This window comes from Pongo pygmaeus, chromosome 3 (assembly GCF_028885625.2).
Source record: "Pongo pygmaeus isolate AG05252 chromosome 3, NHGRI_mPonPyg2-v2.0_pri, whole genome shotgun sequence".
Lineage (NCBI taxonomy): Eukaryota > Metazoa > Chordata > Mammalia > Primates > Hominidae > Pongo > Pongo pygmaeus.
The window spans coordinates 41,946,052-41,963,622 of record NC_072376.2 but is presented as its reverse complement, the minus strand read 5'-3'; the positions used below and the strand labels follow the sequence as shown (position 1 = coordinate 41,963,622).

Here is a 17,571-nt window from a genome sequence, read left to right as displayed (position 1 = left end):
TTTCATTTGATTCTATGTTAAAGGTCTATGCATTTTATTATATATAAATTATGTCTCATTTAAAAATTATTATTTAGTTTCTGTGTAGTATTGCCTTCTATTTTACCTGTTCATAGCTGAACATTGTTGTATTTGGTAATTATTCTTTTGTTTTTTGAATTTTGTGTTTCCCAACACCAATTATTTTTTTTAGAGATGGGGTCTTGCTCTGTCACCCAGGCTGGAGTGCAGTGGTGCAGTCATAGCTAACTGTAGCCTTGAACCCCTGGGCTCAAGTGACCCTCCTGCCTCAGCCTCTAAAATAGCTGGGATTATAGATGGGCATGTGCCACTGCACCTGATATTTTTTTAAATTTATTTTTTAATAGAGATGGGGTCTTGCTATATTGCCAAGGCTGTTCTTGAACTCCTGAGCAACTTTGATTCTCCCACCTCAGCCTCCCAAAGCACTGGGATTACAAGCATGGCCACTGGACCTGGCCACTTTTTCCATCATTTTCTAAAGATAAATCTCTTACCTGTTTGTTCCATTGCTTCCCTTTTTTTTTTTCCCTATTATCTATATTAATTGTTCCCATACTTTCTAGTATACTTTTCTCAATGCAATCACACCACATAATCTGTTCATTGGCAGTTCTTTCCTTACGACATCCCTTTTGAAGCCCTCCATTCTCTTGTCTGGGCAGGTTATATTCTAAGAACTCTTCAGTGACACTTTGAATTCCTTTTGGTTTTCTCCCGTTTTGGATTTTCTGTTTCCTGTAACTCAATTTACATAAAAGTTAGTAAGCTCCCTTCCATATTTCAGTAGGAAAAATTTGTTTCTGTTGGCATTTTTTACAGTAAAACTTTATGACTAGGATTTATTTCCTAGAAGCTTAAGACTTTTCTAACTGTATGTAATTATATATTCCTTTTCTTCTTAGCTGGGGCAGGAAGAAAGATATGAATTGCTCAATGTCTTGGAGTTTACCAGGTAAAACATCTGCTCAGTGATTTGTATGGATAAGATAAATTTATATCCATTTTTATTTTTTCCCTTTCGAATAACTAGAAAGTATGTTTTGTTTTTATTTAACTAAATTTGTTTAGACAAAATATTAAATCAAAATCTTTAGTACATTTTTGATTCTCATTATCTGTAGATAAATTACAAACCGCTTTCTTCAGAGTATTGCAATGCATGACTACTGGTAGCAGTTTTAAAGTCTTTTTGAAAGTTGATCTCATGGAGGTAGAGAGTAGAATGATAGATACCAGAGGCTGGGAAGGATGTGTGAGTGGGAGGGGAAGGGATAAAGAGAGGTTGGTTAATGGGTATGAACATACAGTTATGTTGAAGGAGTAAATTCTGATATTTGATAATAAAGTAGGGTAACTATAGTTAACAACAATGTGTTGTATATTTCAAAATAGCTAGAAGAGAGGACTTAAAATGTTCCCAGACATACAAGTGATAAATAATCAAGATCTTGCATATCCCAAACACCCCAGTTTGATCATTATAAATTCTGTGCATCTAACAAAATATCACATATACCCCATAAATATGTACAAATACTATGTATCGATTTTAAAATTTAGAAAAATCTTTTTGAAATATAGCTGCCTGATTCACAAGCCCAGCGTATATGGCCAGGCATCTTACGGCTGGTGATCTGGAAACACAATTATGTTTGGAGGCATCAGATTTATGTGGGGTGGAGATGAGTCAGGATCAGGAAGCCAGCTTTCTAATTGTATGCTCATTATATCTAATTGTCTTCAGGATTTGAAAAACTGTATTCTTGTCTCTGTTAAGTATAAGACCGGTTACCATCTATTAGAAAAGGACAGAAAGCAAAGTGATTGTCCTACTTATTTTATTTCTTAAGGTCGAATAATAGATCCCTTCAGTTATAATCAGTGATAAGTCTGTGAGTTTTCAGCCTTTTACTCCCACATGATGATGTAACCTGCTTACCTGCATTCTTGAGGCAGAGAGGCCCTTGCTGCAGGGTCTTAAAGACTGCATGACCGTTCACAGGACACTTCACAGAATTAAGGCCATAAGGAAGTAATGCTGTTGTTCAAGGAAATAAATGTCCATCATTTTTCTTGAACTTTCTTCTGCATGAGGCAAACTTGTACATTGCTTAGGAAAGGCATTTCTCTTTCTGTGCCAACTTTGGTTGCTGTCTTGATTAGGAGTGACCACATGCCAGTGGTTAATAACAAAAATAATGCGGTGTGTCTGACTTATTATTTAAAGCTTTTTTTAAACTTAGATACTCTGAAAAGCCCAAAGAAGATGAATACATTGAATAAACAGAATGGAGTATTTTCAAAGTGCACCACTCGTCTCTTTCTTTTCATGTCAAAGTGATTGCTTTTCCAAAGCTTATTTGTATTATATCTGTAGACTGTCATTAAGTAGTCCATTAATTGCCATTTAGATATGTTTTTTAAACCATACTTAGAAAGCACTGTGCTAGGTGATGAGTGCCATGAGGAAAAAAATAAAGCAGGGTTGGGAGTTTCCGTTCTTTCAGGATTCAATGATGAAGGTGGGTTTAAGAATGAACATGAGAAAAGTGAATATGATGCTGTTAAATAGTCCCTATGAAAGACATTAGTGGTTTAGACTAGGATGATGGTAATGAAAATAAAAGGAAGTTAATAGAATCCGTGTACCTTGTAGAGGAATATCTGAGAGACTTTGTTAGGGATTGGCGGTAGAAGGCGAAACGAGGAAGGGGTGAGGGTCTCTGGCATGAACAACTGGGTAGATAGAGGTACCATTTACACAGATGGCAGAAGTGGGAATAGGAATAGATGTGGAGGTTGAAATGTTTGAAGTCTTAGGTTTTAGATGCCTGCGAGACATACAAACAGAGCTATCAGGTAAGCAGTTGAATACAAGGGCCTGAAACAAAAGAGAAATCTATGGCTGAAATAGCAATTTGGCAGTCAGTGGTTGGTAAGTGGTATTTGAAGTCATAAAACTGAATGGGATCTCCTGAAGAGAAGATATAAAATGAGGGGGAAATGGAAGGCTGATGATTAAGCCGTAAGGGTAAGGGTTGATTAGAAAAAGAGGAATCAGCAAAAGAGACAACCTTGTTGTTAAAGATGTAGAGGACAGAGAGAGGGTCATAGCGCAGAGCCAGGAGAAGAGGGTTCAAGGAGAGAGTGGTCATCTGTGTCAGAAACTGCTGCAAGGTTAGGTAAGAAGTTTGAGAAGTATTTGTTGAATGTAGCTATTCATCGTAATGGTGAGGAGAAAAGAAAAAGGAAAAGACTGGGAATGAAGGGGGTAGATGAGTGAAGACACTGTATGTAGTGATGGTTTAGAGAAGGTGAAATGTGAAAGAGTTGAAAAAGGATGTGGTTTAATGGAGGAGTGGTTGCATCGGATGAGTTTTGTAGGGGTTAGAACAGAGTGTGTTAAATGCTTATGAACAGGATCCTTACAGAAGGAAAGAGGCAGATTCTGGGGAGAACAGCATAACCTTTGGACCGAGGTTACTGATAAAGTGAGATGAGAGAGGTTCACAGGCATGTGGAAGGAAGGCCTCTGATAGGAGGAACATGTTTCTTCCATCATATCAGGAAAAAAGATGGAAAGGATGGTGCACACATAGATATGCAGGTTTTAATGGCAGAAAGAAAAGGAATTTCTTCCCACCCCCAAACCGAGACAGAGTGTCGCTCTGTTACCCAGGCTGGAGTACAGTGGCTTGATCTCGGCTCACTGCAACCTCCACCTCCCAGGTTCAAGCTATTCTCATGCCTCAGCCTCCTAAGTAGCTGGGATTGCAGGTGCACATCACCATGCCTGGCTAATCTTTGAATTTTTAGTAGAGATGGGGTTTCACCATGTTGGCGAGGCTGGTCTCGAACTCCTGACCTCAAATGATCCCCCTGCCTCAGCCTCGCAAAGTGCTGGGATTACAGGCGTAAGCCACCATACCTAGGCAAAAAAGGATTTCTTATCTGAGGTTTTTATCAAGGTGAATTTTTGTCAAGATTCTGGGGTGAGGAAGGAGCGTGGGAGACTTGGAGAATGGAGAAGGTGTGCTGTAGCCCTGCACAGGGCAAGAGAGCAAGCTTGTTGGAACGTGATGGGTTACTGGGCAGTAAGGAGCACCCAGTTGGTATTGTATATCGTGTATTTGCTAATCTCTATGGCTGGGTAACTTTTCTTCAGCAACATCTACCTACTTTGATGTAACACAAAAGAGAGTTCTCTCATTCACCCAGTATTTGGAGGTTTCACCAGGAAAAGAGAAGAACAAGGACATTGATGAGTTTGGGACCACATTATCAAAGCTGGAGTAAAAGAGGCATGAATCAGGAAGGGCTAATGTAGAAGGTATAGGTGTCGTTACAAAGGAGGCCCAATTAAATGTATTCCTGATGTACAAGGATAGAGATTGGGGTGGTAATACCAGGAGCATTATGGATAAAGAAAGAGGGAACTTAAATATTCCTTTTTTTTTTTTTTAGACAGAGTCTCACCCTGTCACCCAGGCTGGAGTGCAGTGACGCAATCTCAGTTCACTGCAACCTCCACCTCCCAGGTTCAAGCGATTCTTCTGCCTCAGCCTCCTGAGTAGCTGGGATTACAGGCACGTGATACCATGCCTGGCTAATTTTTGTATTTTTAGTAGAGACAGGGTTTCACCATGTTGGTCAGGCTGGTCTCGAACTCCTGACCTTGTGATCTGCCTGCCTCAGCCTCCCAAAGTGCTGGAATTACAGGCATGAGCCACCGTGCCAGGCCGGGAACTGAAATATTTCTAAATACCTCTGAAAGAAACTCCTGACTGTACACTATGATACCGTAACTGACTGCTTCTGCATATTGAACTCATCTCAGTTTTTTAGCTGGTAAAACAAATAGATACAGACATTTGAGTAGTCCTCTTCTGCCCTCAGTTCTGAGGAGGATGCTTATACACTCATGGTCCAAATGAGTCCTGTCCTTTGTAATGCTGTCACAGTTTCTTCCATTCAGTGTTATTTGCTATCTCTTTTTACTAATGCATTGAAAGATGTACACTTGACAGACAGTTCTTATTAAACTATGTCATCAACAGTATTAAAATGTTTGTGCTCATTAGCTTAATTTTGCTGAATAAATTAGGTTTTTAGCATGATGCCAGTGGTTTGCTAGTCATCATTGAGAAACTATGGTTGTGAATACTTAAGTTGTTTTTTAAAGTACTAGTATTTGCCTTCATGTGTGATGGGGTGTCACTGATTATCGTTTCTATTTTTAATAACAATTGATTTGTATTGATATTTCTATTTTTAATAAAAACTGTAACATAATTTATCCTTTAAGAAACCAGCTTAAATATTTTTTCAAATCGGAAAACATTGAACTAGGACTTGACTCTGGTGGGTATGAGCTCTTGCAGGTTTCTTAGGAACTGTTTTGTCAACTATTCCAGTAGAACAGTAGATGGTACCCTGGTGCCTTAAAAGCATAATGTAACTTTTACAGGTGCCCAACTGTACACCCAGGGGATAGTTTGTGTATGTGGAAGGTTAGGGCTCATGATTTGGTCAGATTTATTTTTTTACTGTGAATATTAAAATATGTGAGGCATGACAAACACATAGATGTATATCCTCGGTATGGTGACACATTATGCAAAACCTCTTTCTTTCAGTGCTAGAAAAAGAATGTCAGTGATTGTTCGCACTCCATCTGGGAAGTTACGACTCTACTGCAAAGGAGCTGTAAGTGTTTATTTTTATTTTTTACAGTTTTGATTTATGATGGTTTATAATGTATATGTTAGGCATTCTATGAAATGTAACACAGATGTTTAACATGAAGTTGCTGACATCCACTTTTGTTGGTGTTTTATAGTAATAGTGTACAGCCTCTTCTGGTGAAATGTGGAATTCCTTCTGGGTAAATTTGGTGCTTTGAAAAAGTTTGGCCTAGGTTATTTTTATAATTCAATTTTTGACACATAATATTTGAGGTTTATACTATATAAACTATGTTAGAAGACAGTTAAATACAGAAAATATTTAAAAATTGTATTAGAATGTGATTCACTCTAGTTTGAATCTAATTTTTTAAAGAGCATAGAAATGGGGGAAAATTAGATCACAGTTACTACCATAATTATGTCATGGGATTAGTTTGTCTTGCATTGTTTTAATTATAACAATTTCTGACTTGGCTTTGGTATATTGGCAGCTTATATTGACAGAAATAGTAATATGTTATTCTAACTGAATTTTTCCGGTTAAATATATTTATACTCATGGGAAAATGAGAAATCTGACCAGGGCCCTTTATTTTTAATTGAGATGAGTCAGTATTTTCCTTCTGAACTGTTCTTTCCATTTACCTAGTTTATAAACTTCCCAACTTGGAACATTCCTATTTTGAATAGAATCAACAACCTTGCTTTATCACATAGAAACTTGGAAACTGAATTTAAGAAGCTCAAGCCTATTATTTAAATTCATTTTGAGAATGTTAAATGCCTTGGTTTAAAGACAATGAAATGCAATTTTTGAATGCCTTGATTTTAAAGCATTTTGGTAGAATTATTTCATGATGTCTCATGAATTTAGTTTTAGAATTCCTTTGATTTTGTATTCTCATGGATTAAAACACCTAACATTTTTTCATTGTATGCATTCTAGCATCACAGTTTGAACTGCATTTTGGAGATAGGAAGATAAGACCTAAGACTTGTCAGGAACTTAGACTAGTCAGAGAAATATTAAATAAAAAGAAGATTGGGATACAATTTTAAAGTGTATTGGAAAGATCTTCCACATCCCAAAAGTAATATTCAGTGATAAGGGAATAAAGAGAGCCTTTAACACATATACACCATGGAATACTATGCAGCCATAAAAAAGCATGAGTTCATGTCCTTTGCAGGGACATGCATGAAGCTGGAAACCATCATTCTCAGCAACTGTCACAAGATCAGAAAACCAAACATCGCATGTTCTCACTCATAAGTAGGAGTTGAACAATGAGAACACATGGACACAGGAAAGGGAACATTACACACCGTTGGCGGGTGGGAGGCTGAGGGAGGAATAGTATTAAGAGAAATACCTAATGTAAATGACGAGTTGATGGGAGCAGCAAACCAACATGGCACATGTATACCTATGTAACAAAACTGCACATTGTGCGCATATACCCTAGAACTTAAAGTATAATAATACATAATTTTTTTAAAAAAGGCCTTTAAGACCTCCCACTTTAAATGGTTGATAAATGTCCAGTTTACAAAACCCAAATCACATCCTTTCTTGTATAGTTTGGAATCGTCTTCTGCCTAGAAACTTGTTTGAGGTGTTAAAGCTTTGAATAAGAAATAAAAAATGGTGGACTTCCATTTTTAATAATCATAGAATTAGCTTGCATATGTTTTTGCTGTTCTGAAAAAATTTTTAATGTATTTTATATAGACTTTATTTTTAGAGCAGTTTTAAGTCCCTAGCAGAAGATGGAGTCCACATATACGCCCTGCCATCACACACACACATAGCTTCCCCATTATCAACATCCCCCACCAGAGTGGTACATTTGTAACAATCCATGATCTACACTGACACATCATTATCACCCAAACCCTAGACTGTACATGAGGGTTCACTCTTGGTATTGTAAATTCTGTAGGTTTGGATAAATGTGTAGTGACATGTATCTACCATTATGGTATCATATACAGTATTTTCATTGTCCTACGAATCCCCTGTGCCCTGCCTAGTCATTTATCTCTTCCCCCAAGGCCCTGGCAACCACTGTTGCTTTTACTGTCCCCACTGTTCCTTTTACTGCCTTTTCCAGAATGTCATATAGTCAGAATGATATGGTATATAGCCTTTCTGGACTGGCCTCTTTCACTTAGTAATATTCATTTAAGGTTCCTCCATGTCTTTTCATGGCTTGAGAGCTTGTTTCTTTTTAGCACTGAATAATCCATTGTCTGGATGTGCCACAGTTTATCCGTTCACCTGCTGAAGGACATCCTGATCTGTTTCCAATTTTGACAATTATATGAATGAAGCTACTGTAAACATGCATATGCATGTTTTTGTGTAAACATAGGTTTTTCATCTCATTTGGGTAAATACCAGGGAGAATAATTGCAAGATCTTACAGTAAGAGTATGTTTCATTTTGTAAGAAACTGACAAACTGTCTTCCAAGTGGCTATACCATTTTGCATACTCATTAGCAGTTAATGAGAGCATTTGTTGCTCCACATCTTCACCCACGTTTGACATTGTCAGTGTTTTGGATTTGGGCTATTCTAATAGATGTGTACTGGTATTTTATTGTTGGCTTAATTTCCAATTCCCTGAAATATGATGTTGAACATTTTTTCATATGCTTGTTTAACATCTGTATGTCTTCTGTGATGAGGTATCTTTAGATCTTTTGCCCATTGTTAAATTGGTTGTTCATTTTCTTGTAGTTAGTTTTTTTATTTTTTTAATTTTATTTATTCATTTATTTATTTATTTTTAGAGACAGGGTCTCACTCTGTCACCCAGGCTGGAGGGCAGTGATGTGATCATAGCACACTATAACCTCAGATTCCTGGGCTCAAGTGATCCTCCTGTCTCAGCCTTGTTTTTATTACTTGTACACATTTATGGGGCATATGAGAAATTATTACATGTATATAATGCAGAATGATCAAGTCAGGATACTTAAGAGTGTCCATCAGCTTAGTACAATACGTTTTTTGTGGAGTATAGTCACCCTACTCTGCTATCAAACATTGAATTGATTCCTTCTATCATACTGTATGTTTGTACTCTTTAACCCAGTCCTCTTTATCCTCCCTCCTTCCTTCCTCCCCCCTCTGTCTCACCTTTCCCTGTTGGTGTTTGTGCTTTCTACCTCTATGTGATCATATTTTTTTTAGCTCTCACATATAAGTGAGAATATGCAATGTTTGTCATTCTGTGCCTGGCATATTTCACTTGATAATGACCTCCAGTTTCATCTATGATGCTGCAAATGACATGATGTCATTATTCTTTATGGCTGAATAGTATACCATTGTGTGTATATACACCTGTTTTTTTTAATCTATTGGTCTGTTGATGGACACTTAAGTTAATTCTATATCTTTGCTATTGTGAATAGTGCTGCAATAAACATGTGAATGCAGGTATCCCTTTGATATATTGATTTTTTTTTCCTTTGGGTACATACCCAGTAGCGCGATTGCTGGATTGAATGGTAATTCTAGTTTCTTTGAGAACTCTCTATACTGTTTTCCATAGTGGCTGTACTAGTTTACATTCCCACCAACAGTATGTAAGAGGTCCTTTCTCTCCACATCCTCACCTACATCAGTTATTTGTTGTCTTTTTGATAATAGCCATTCTGACTGGGGTAAGATACATCTCATTGTGGTTTTGATTTGCCTCTGATTGCTAGTGATGTTGACCATTTGTATGTCTTCTTTTGAGAAATGCTTACTCATGTCCTTTTCCCACTTTTTAAGGGAATTATTTGTTGCCTGTTGTTTCAGTTTCTTGTATATTCTGGCTATTAGTCCTTTTTAGGGTGAATAGTTTGCAGATACTTTCTTCTATTCAACAGATTCTCTTCACTCTGTTGATTGTTTCTTTTGCTGTGCTTTTTAGTTTAATATAATCCCATTTGTGAATTTTTGTTTTTGTTGCCTGTGTTTTCAAGATCTTGGTCATAAATTTTTTGCCTAAACCAATGCCCAGGATAGTGTTCCCTAGGTTTTCTTCTAGTATTTTTATAAGTTTGAGTCTTATGTTTGTTTTTAATCAATTTTGATTTTTTGTTTTCTTTGTATATGGCAAGAGATAAGGGTTCAGTTTCATTCTTATTTAGGTTGGGTTTTTAGATTTCCCAGCACCATTTATTGAAGAAGAAGCATGACCTTTCTCCAGTGTAGGTTCTTATCAGCTTTGTCAAAGATCAGTTGGTTATAAATATGTGACTTTATTTCTGAGTTCCCTAGGTTTATGTGTCTATTTTTATACCAATACCATGTTGTTTTGGTTACTATAGCCTTGTAATAAATTTTGAATGTAGGTAATGTGATGCCCCCAGCTTTGTCCTTTTTGCTCAGGATTATTTTAGCTATTTGGGCTCTGTTTTGGTTCCATATGAATTTTAGGATTATTTTTGTAACTGTGAAGAATGGCATTGGTATTTTGTTTTGGGGGGGGATATTTTATTTTATTTTTTAGTACATGAATAAATTCTTCAGTGGTGATTTCAGAGATTTCCATGCAGCCATCATCCAAGCAGTGTACACGATACCCAATATGTAGTCTTTTATCCCTCATTCCCATCCCACACTTCCTTTCCCCCCAGGTCCCAAAGTACATTGTATCATTCTCATGTCTTTGCATCCTCATAGCTTAGCTGTCACTTATGAGTGAGAACATATGATGTTTGGTTTCCCATTTCTGAGTTACTTCACTTAGAATAATCATCTCCAATTCCATCCAGGTTGTTGCGAGTGCCATTATTTCACTCTTTTTATGGCTGAGTAGTATTCCGTGGTATATACAGATACCACATTTTCTTTATCTACTTGTTGATTTATGGGCGTCTGGGCTGGCTCCATATTTTTGCTATTGCAAATTGTGCTGCTATAAACATGTGTGCAAGTATCTTTTTTGTATAATGACTTATTTTCCTCTGGGTAGATACCCAGGAGTAGGATTGCCGGATCAAATGGTAGTTCTACTTTTAGTTCTTTAAGGAATCTCCACACTGTTTTCCATAGTGGTTGTACTAGTTTACGTTCCCACCAGCAGTGTAAAAGTGTTCTCTTTTCACCACATCCCTATCAACATCTATTATTTTTTGAGTTTTTGATTATGGCCGTTCTTGCAGGAGTAAGGTGGTATCACATTGTGGTTTTGATTTGCATTTCCCTGGTAATTAGTGATGTTGAGCATTTTTTCATGTGTTTGTTCACCATTTGTATATCTTCTTTTGAGGATTGTCTGTTCATGTCCTTAGCCCACTTTTTGATGGGATTGTTTATTTTCCTCTTGCTGATTTGAGTTTGTTGTAGATTCTGGATATTAGTCCCTCATCAGATGCATACTTTGTGAAGATTTTCTCCCACTCTGTGTGGGTTGTCTGTTTACTGTCCTGATTATATTTTTTGCTGTGCTTTTTAGTTTAAGTCCCATCTATTTATCTTTGTCTTTGTTGCATTTGCTTTTGGGTTCTTGGTCATGAAGTCTTTGCCTAAGCCAGTGTCCAGAAGGGTTTTTCCGATATTATCTTCTAGAGTTTTTATGGTTTCAGGTCTTAGATTTAAGTCTTTGATCCATCTTGAGTTGATTTTTGTCTAAGATGACAGGTGAGGATCCAGTTTTATTCTTCTACATGTGACTTGCCAACTATCCCAGCACCATTTGTTGAATAGGGTGTCCTTTCCCCACTTTATGTTTTTGTTTGCTTTGCTGAAGATCAGTTGGCCATAAGTATTTGACTTTATTACTGGGTTCTTCATTCTCTTCCATTGGTCTATATGCCTATTTTTATACCACTACCATGCTGTTTTGGTGACTATGGCCTTATATAATATTATAGTTTGAGGTCAGGTTATGTGATGCCTCCAGATTTGTTGTTTTTGCTTAGTCTTGCTTTGGCTTTGCAGACTCTTCTGTGGTTCCATACAGAATTAGGATTATTTTTTCTAATTGTGAAGAATGGTGGTGGTATTTTGATGGGAATTGCATTGAATTTGTAGATTGCTTTTAGCAGTATGTCATTTTTACAACGTTGATTGTACCCATCCATGAGCATGGGATGTGTTTCCATTTGTTTGTGTCATCTGTGATTTCTTTCAGCAGTGTTTTGTAGTTTTCCTTGTAGAGGTCTTTCACCTCCTTGGTCAGGTATATTCCTAAGTATTTTTATTTTTTTGCAGCTATTGTAAAAGGGGTTGAGTTCTTGATTTTCAGCTTGGTCACTGTTGGTGTATAGCAGAGCTACTGGTGTGCATTAATTTTGTATCCTGAAACTTTGCTGAATTCATTTACCAGTTCTAGGAGCTTTTCGGAGGAGTTTTTAGGTATATGATCATGTCATCAGCAAACAGTGACAGTTTGACTTCCTGTTTACCAGTTTGGATCCCCTTTATTTCTTTCTCTTATCTGATTGCTCTGGCTAGAACTTCCGTATTACGCTGAATAAAAGTGGTGAAAGTGGGCGTCTTTGTCTTGTTCCAGTTTTCGGGGGAATGCTTTCAACTTTTTCCCATTCAGTATAATGTTGACTATGGGTTTGTCATAGATGACTTTTATTACCTTAAGGTATGCCTCTTCTATGTCGATATTGCTGAGGGTTTTAATTATAAAGCGATGCTGGGTTTTGTCAAATGTGTTTTCTGCATCTATTGAGATGATCATGTGGGGTTTTTTTGGGGTTTTTTTGTTTTTTTGTTGTTGTTGTTGTTGTTTTTGAGACAGAGTTTCACTATTTTTGCCCAGGCTGGAGTGCAATGGCATGATCTCGGCTCACCGCAACCTCCACCTCCTGGGTTCAAGCAATTCTTTTGCCTCAGCCTCCCAAGTAGCTGGGATTACAGGCGTGCACCACCATGCCTGGCTAATTTTGTATTTTTTTAGTAGAGACAGGGTTTCTCCATGTTGGCCAGGGTGGTCTCGAACTCCAGACCTCGGGTCATCTGCCCGCCTTAGCCTCCCAAAGTGCTGGGATTACAGGCGTGAGCCACCACACCCGGCCTGGTTTTTGTTTTTAATTCTGTTTATGTGGTGTGTCACATTTATTGAGTTGCAGATGTTAAACCATCCCTGCATCCCTGGTATGAAACCCACTTGATCCTGGTGGATTATCTTTTTGATATGCTGCTGGATTCAGTTAGCGAGTTTTGTTGAGGATTTTTGTATGTATGTTCATCAGGGATATCGGTCTGTATTTTTTTTTGTTATATCCTTTCCTGGTTTTGGTATTGGGGGATAGTGGCTTCATCGAATGATTTTGAAGGGATTCCCTCTTTCTCTGTCTTTTGGAATAGTGTCAATAGGATTGGTACCAATTCTTCTTTGAATGTCTGATAGAATTCAGCTGTGAATTCGTCTGGTCCTGGACCTTTTTTGTTGGTAACTTTTTAATTACCATTTCAGTCTTGCTGCTGATCTGTTCAGAGATTCTATATCTTCCTGGTTTAATCTAGGAGGGTTGTATATTTCCAGGAATTTGTCCATCTCCTCTGGGTTTTCTAGTTTATGCACGTAGAGGTGTTCAGAGTAGCCTTTAATGATCTTTTGTACTTTGGTCTTATTGGTTACATTATAGTATCTCCTATTTTGTTTCTAACTGAGCTTATTTGGATCTTCTCTCTTATTTTCTTGGTTAATCTCGCTAATGGTCTATCAATTTTATTTATCTTTTCAAAGAACCAGCTTTTTGTTTAATTTATATTTTATAGTTGTTGTTTCAATTTCATTTAGTTCTGCTCTGATCTTGGTAATTTATTCTGCTGGGTTTGAGGTTGGTTTGTTCTTGTTCCCCTGGTTCCTTGAGGTGTGACCTTAGATTGTCTATTTGTGCTCTTTCAGACTTTTTGATGTAGACATTTAGTGCTATGAACTTTCCCCTTAGCACCCCTTGCGCTGTGTCCCAGAGGTTTTGATAGTTTGTGTCACTATTATTCAGTTCAAATAATTTTTTAATTTCCATCTTGATTTCATTGTTGACCCAAAGATCATTCAGGAGCAGGTTATTTAATTTTCATGTATTTGCATGGTTTTGAGGTTTCCTTTTGGAGTTGATTTCCAATTTGATTCCACTGTGGTCTAAGATAGTACTTGCTATAATTTCAAATTTCTTAAATTTGTTGAGACTTGTTTTGTGGTCTATCATATGGTCTCTCTTGGAGAATGTTCCATGTGCTGATGAATAGAATGTATATTCAGCATTTGTTGGGTACAGTGTTCTGTAAATATCTGTTAAGTCCATTTGTTCGACAGTATAATTTACGTCCATTGTTTGTTGACTTTCTGTCTTGGTGACCTGCCTAGTGCTGTCATTGGAGTATTTGAAGTCCCCCACTATTATTGTGCTGCTATCTCCCTTTATAAGTCTAGTACTAATTGTTTTATAAATTTGGGCGCTCCAGTGTTAAGTGCATATATATTTAGGATTGTGATATTTCCTGTTGGATTAGTCCTTTTGTCATTATATAATATCCCTCTTTGTCTTTTACTGCTGTTGCTTTATGTTTGTTTTGTCTAGTATAGGAATAGCTACTCCTGCTTGCTTTTGGTGTCCATTTGCATAGAATATCTTTTTCCACCCCTTTACCTTAAGTTTTATGAGCCCTAATGTGTCAGGTAAGTCTCTTGAAGACAGCAGATACTTGGTTGGTGAATTCTTATCCATTCTGACATTCTGTACCTCTTAAGTGGAGCACTTAGGCCATTTACATCCAATGTTAGTATTGACACGTGAGGTTCTATTCTATTCATCATATTATTTGTTGCCTGAATACCTTTTTTTCATTGTGTTATTATTTTACAGGTCCTGCGAGATTTATGCTTTAAGGAAGTTCTATTTTGGTGTATTTCAAGGATTTGTTCCCAGATTTAGACTCCTTTTAGCAGTTCCTGTAGTGCTGGCTTGGTAGTGGCAAATTCTCTGAGCATTTGTTTTTCTGAAAAAGACTGTATCTTTCCTTCATTTATGAAGCTTAGTTTCGCTGGATACAAAATTCTTGGCTGATAATTGTTTTATTTGAGGCTAAAGGTAGATCCTCAATCCCTTCTAACTTGTAGGGTTTCTGCTGAGAAATCTGCTGTTAATCTGATAGGTTTTCATTTATAGGTTACCTGATGTTTTTGCCTCATAGCTCTTAAGATTTTTTTCTTCATCTTGACTTTAGATAACCTGCTGACTGTGTGCTGAGGTGATGATCTTTTTGTGATGTATTTCTCAGGTGTTCTTTGAGCTTCTTGTATTTGGATGTCTAGATCTCTAGCAAGGCCAGGGAAATTTTCCTCGATTATTCCTTCAAATATGTTTTCCAAACTTTTAGATTTCTCTTCCTTAGGAACACCAATTATTCTTAGGTTTGGTCGTTTAACACAATCCCAAACTTGTTGGAGGCTTTGTTCATTTTTTTTAAATTCTTTTTTCTTTATCTTCGTCAGATTGGGGTAATTTAAAAGCCTCGTCTTTGAGCTCTGAAGTTCTTTCTTCTACTTGTTCAAATCTGTTGTTGAGACTTTCCATTTCTCTAAGTGTGGCCTTCATTTCCAGAAGCTGCGATTGTTTTTTATTTGTGCTATCTGTTTCACTGGAGATTTTTCCAGTCATATCCTGCATCATTTTTTGGATTTATTTAAGTTAGACTTCACCTTTCTCTGGTGTCTCATTGATTAGCTTAATAATTGACCTTCTGAATTCTGTTTCTGGCAATTCAGAGATTTCTTCTTGAATTGGATCCATTGTGGTGACTTAGCATGATCTTTTGGGGTATTAAAGAACCTTGTTTTGTCATATTACTGGAATTGTTTTTCTGGTTCCTTCTCATTTGGGTAGACTATGTCAGAGGGAAGATCTGGGGCTCAAGGGCAACTGTTTAGATTCTTTCATCCCATGGGGTACTCCCTTGATTTGGTGTTCTCCCCCTTCCTCTAGGGATGGGGCTTACTGAGAGCCAAACTGCAGTGATTGTTATTTCTCTTCTTGATCTAGCCACCCCACAGAGATACCAGGCTCTGGGCCAGTCCTGGGGAGTGTCTGCACAAAGTCCTGTGATATGATCCATCTTCAGGTCTCTCAGCTGTGGATACCAGCACCTGCTTTGGTGGAGGTAGCAGGGTAGTGAAGTGGACTTGGAGAGGGTCCTTGGTTGTATTTTTGTTAAGTGTGCTGGTTTTGTTTTGATTGGCCTCCAGCCAGGAGGTGGCACTTTCAAGAGCTCATCAGCTGCTATAATATAGGGAGGATGCAAGCTTGCCCTAGGGTCAGGCAGTAGGTGTGAAGCCATAGAGCTCCCAAGAGATATCTTTTGTCTTGGGCTACCAGGGCGGGTAGACAAAGACTATCAGCTAGGGGCAGAGTCAGGCATGTCTGAGCTGAGACTCTCCTTGGGTGGGACTTGCTGAGGCTGCTGTGGGGGATGGGGGTGCGGTTCCCAGGCCAATGGAGTTATGTTCCCAGGGGGATTATGGCTGCCTCTGCTGCATCACACACATCACCAGGGAAGTGGGGGAAAGCTGGCAGCCACAGGACTTACCCAGCACCCATGTAGCCTGCAGCCCAAAAGGCTGGTCTCACTCCCACTGTGCACCCCCAACAGCACCAAGTTTATTTCCAAGCAGCCAGTGAGCAGGGCTGAGAACTTGTCCCCAGCTACAAGCTTCCCAGCTGAGAAAGCAAGCTGACTCACAGTTCCTCAGCTGTCCCATGGAGCCCGCAGCTGCAGTCTTCCTCCTTCAAAAAGCATGGATTCTCTTGGCTTTCCTGGTATGTTCATGTGGTAGTTCTTGGAGCAAAAGTTCATGTCACGCACGTCTGTGTGAAGAGAGTTCACCAAACAGGCTTTGTGTGAGCAACAAGGCTGTTTATTTCACCTGGGTGCAGGCGGGCTAAGTCCAAAAAAGGAGTCAGCAAAGGGTGGTGGGATTATCATTAGTTCTTATAGGTTTGGGATAGGCATACAAAGTACATTCTTAAGGGCGGGGGAGAATATTACAAAGTACCTTCTTAAGGGTGGGGGAGAATATATCGTATCAGTTAGGGTGGGGCAGGAACAAATCACAATGGTGGAATGTCATCCGTTAAGGCTATTTTCACTTTTGTGCATCTTCAGTTGCTTCAGGCCATCTGGATGTATACGTGCAAGTCACAGGGGATATGATGGCTTAGCTTGGGCTCAGAGGCCTGACAATTCACAATATGAGTCTCCACGCTGCTCCATCCATCTGAGTGGGAGCTGCAAGTTAGTCCTGCCTCCTATCTGCCATTTTCAGCATTGGCATTTTGATAGGGATTGTATTGAATCTATAGATTGCTTTGGGCAATATGGTCATTTTAGTTATATTATTCCAATCCAGTGGGGCATGGGATGTTTTCCATTTTTTGTGTGTCACCTTCAATTTATTTACTTTTTTTTTTTTTTTTTGAGATGGAGTTTGTCGCCCAGGCTGGAGTATGGTGGCACGATCTCAGCTCACGACAACCTCCACCTTCTGGGTTCAAGCGATTCTCCTGCCTCAGCCTCCTGAGTAGCTGGGATTACAGTCACCCGCCATCATGCCCAGCTAATTTTTTGTATTTTATGTAGAGACAGGGTCTCACCATGGTGGCCAGGCTGGTCTTGAACTCCTGACCTCAGGTGATCAGCCCACCTCGGCCTCCCAATGTGCTCCCAATGTGCTGGGATTACAGGCGTTTTGTTTTTCTTATAGAGATCTTTCACCTCCTTGGTTAAATTTATTCTTATGTATTTTGTGTGTGTGTGTCTGTGTGTCTGTGTGTGTGTGTGTGTGTGTGTGTGTGTGTGTATTTTTTTGAGGCAGGGTCTCACTCTGCTGCCCAGGC

At 38.4% G+C, this 17,571-nt stretch overlaps 1 protein-coding gene across 9 annotated transcripts in view; it reads left to right on the top strand.

Annotated features, from left to right (window-relative positions):
• The window catches only part of ATP8A1 (ATPase phospholipid transporting 8A1), a 256,747-nt gene that overhangs the window by 109,052 nt on the left and 130,124 nt on the right, over nt 1–17,571 (top strand). For all 9 annotated transcript variants that reach the window (XM_063663611.1, XM_054484585.1, XM_054484583.1 and 6 more), the window contains 2 exons: nt 927–976; nt 5,661–5,730. In XM_063663611.1, coding sequence (XP_063519681.1) covers nt 927–976; nt 5,661–5,730 — 120 coding nt within the window. The remainder of the gene's footprint in view (nt 1–926; nt 977–5,660; nt 5,731–17,571) is intronic.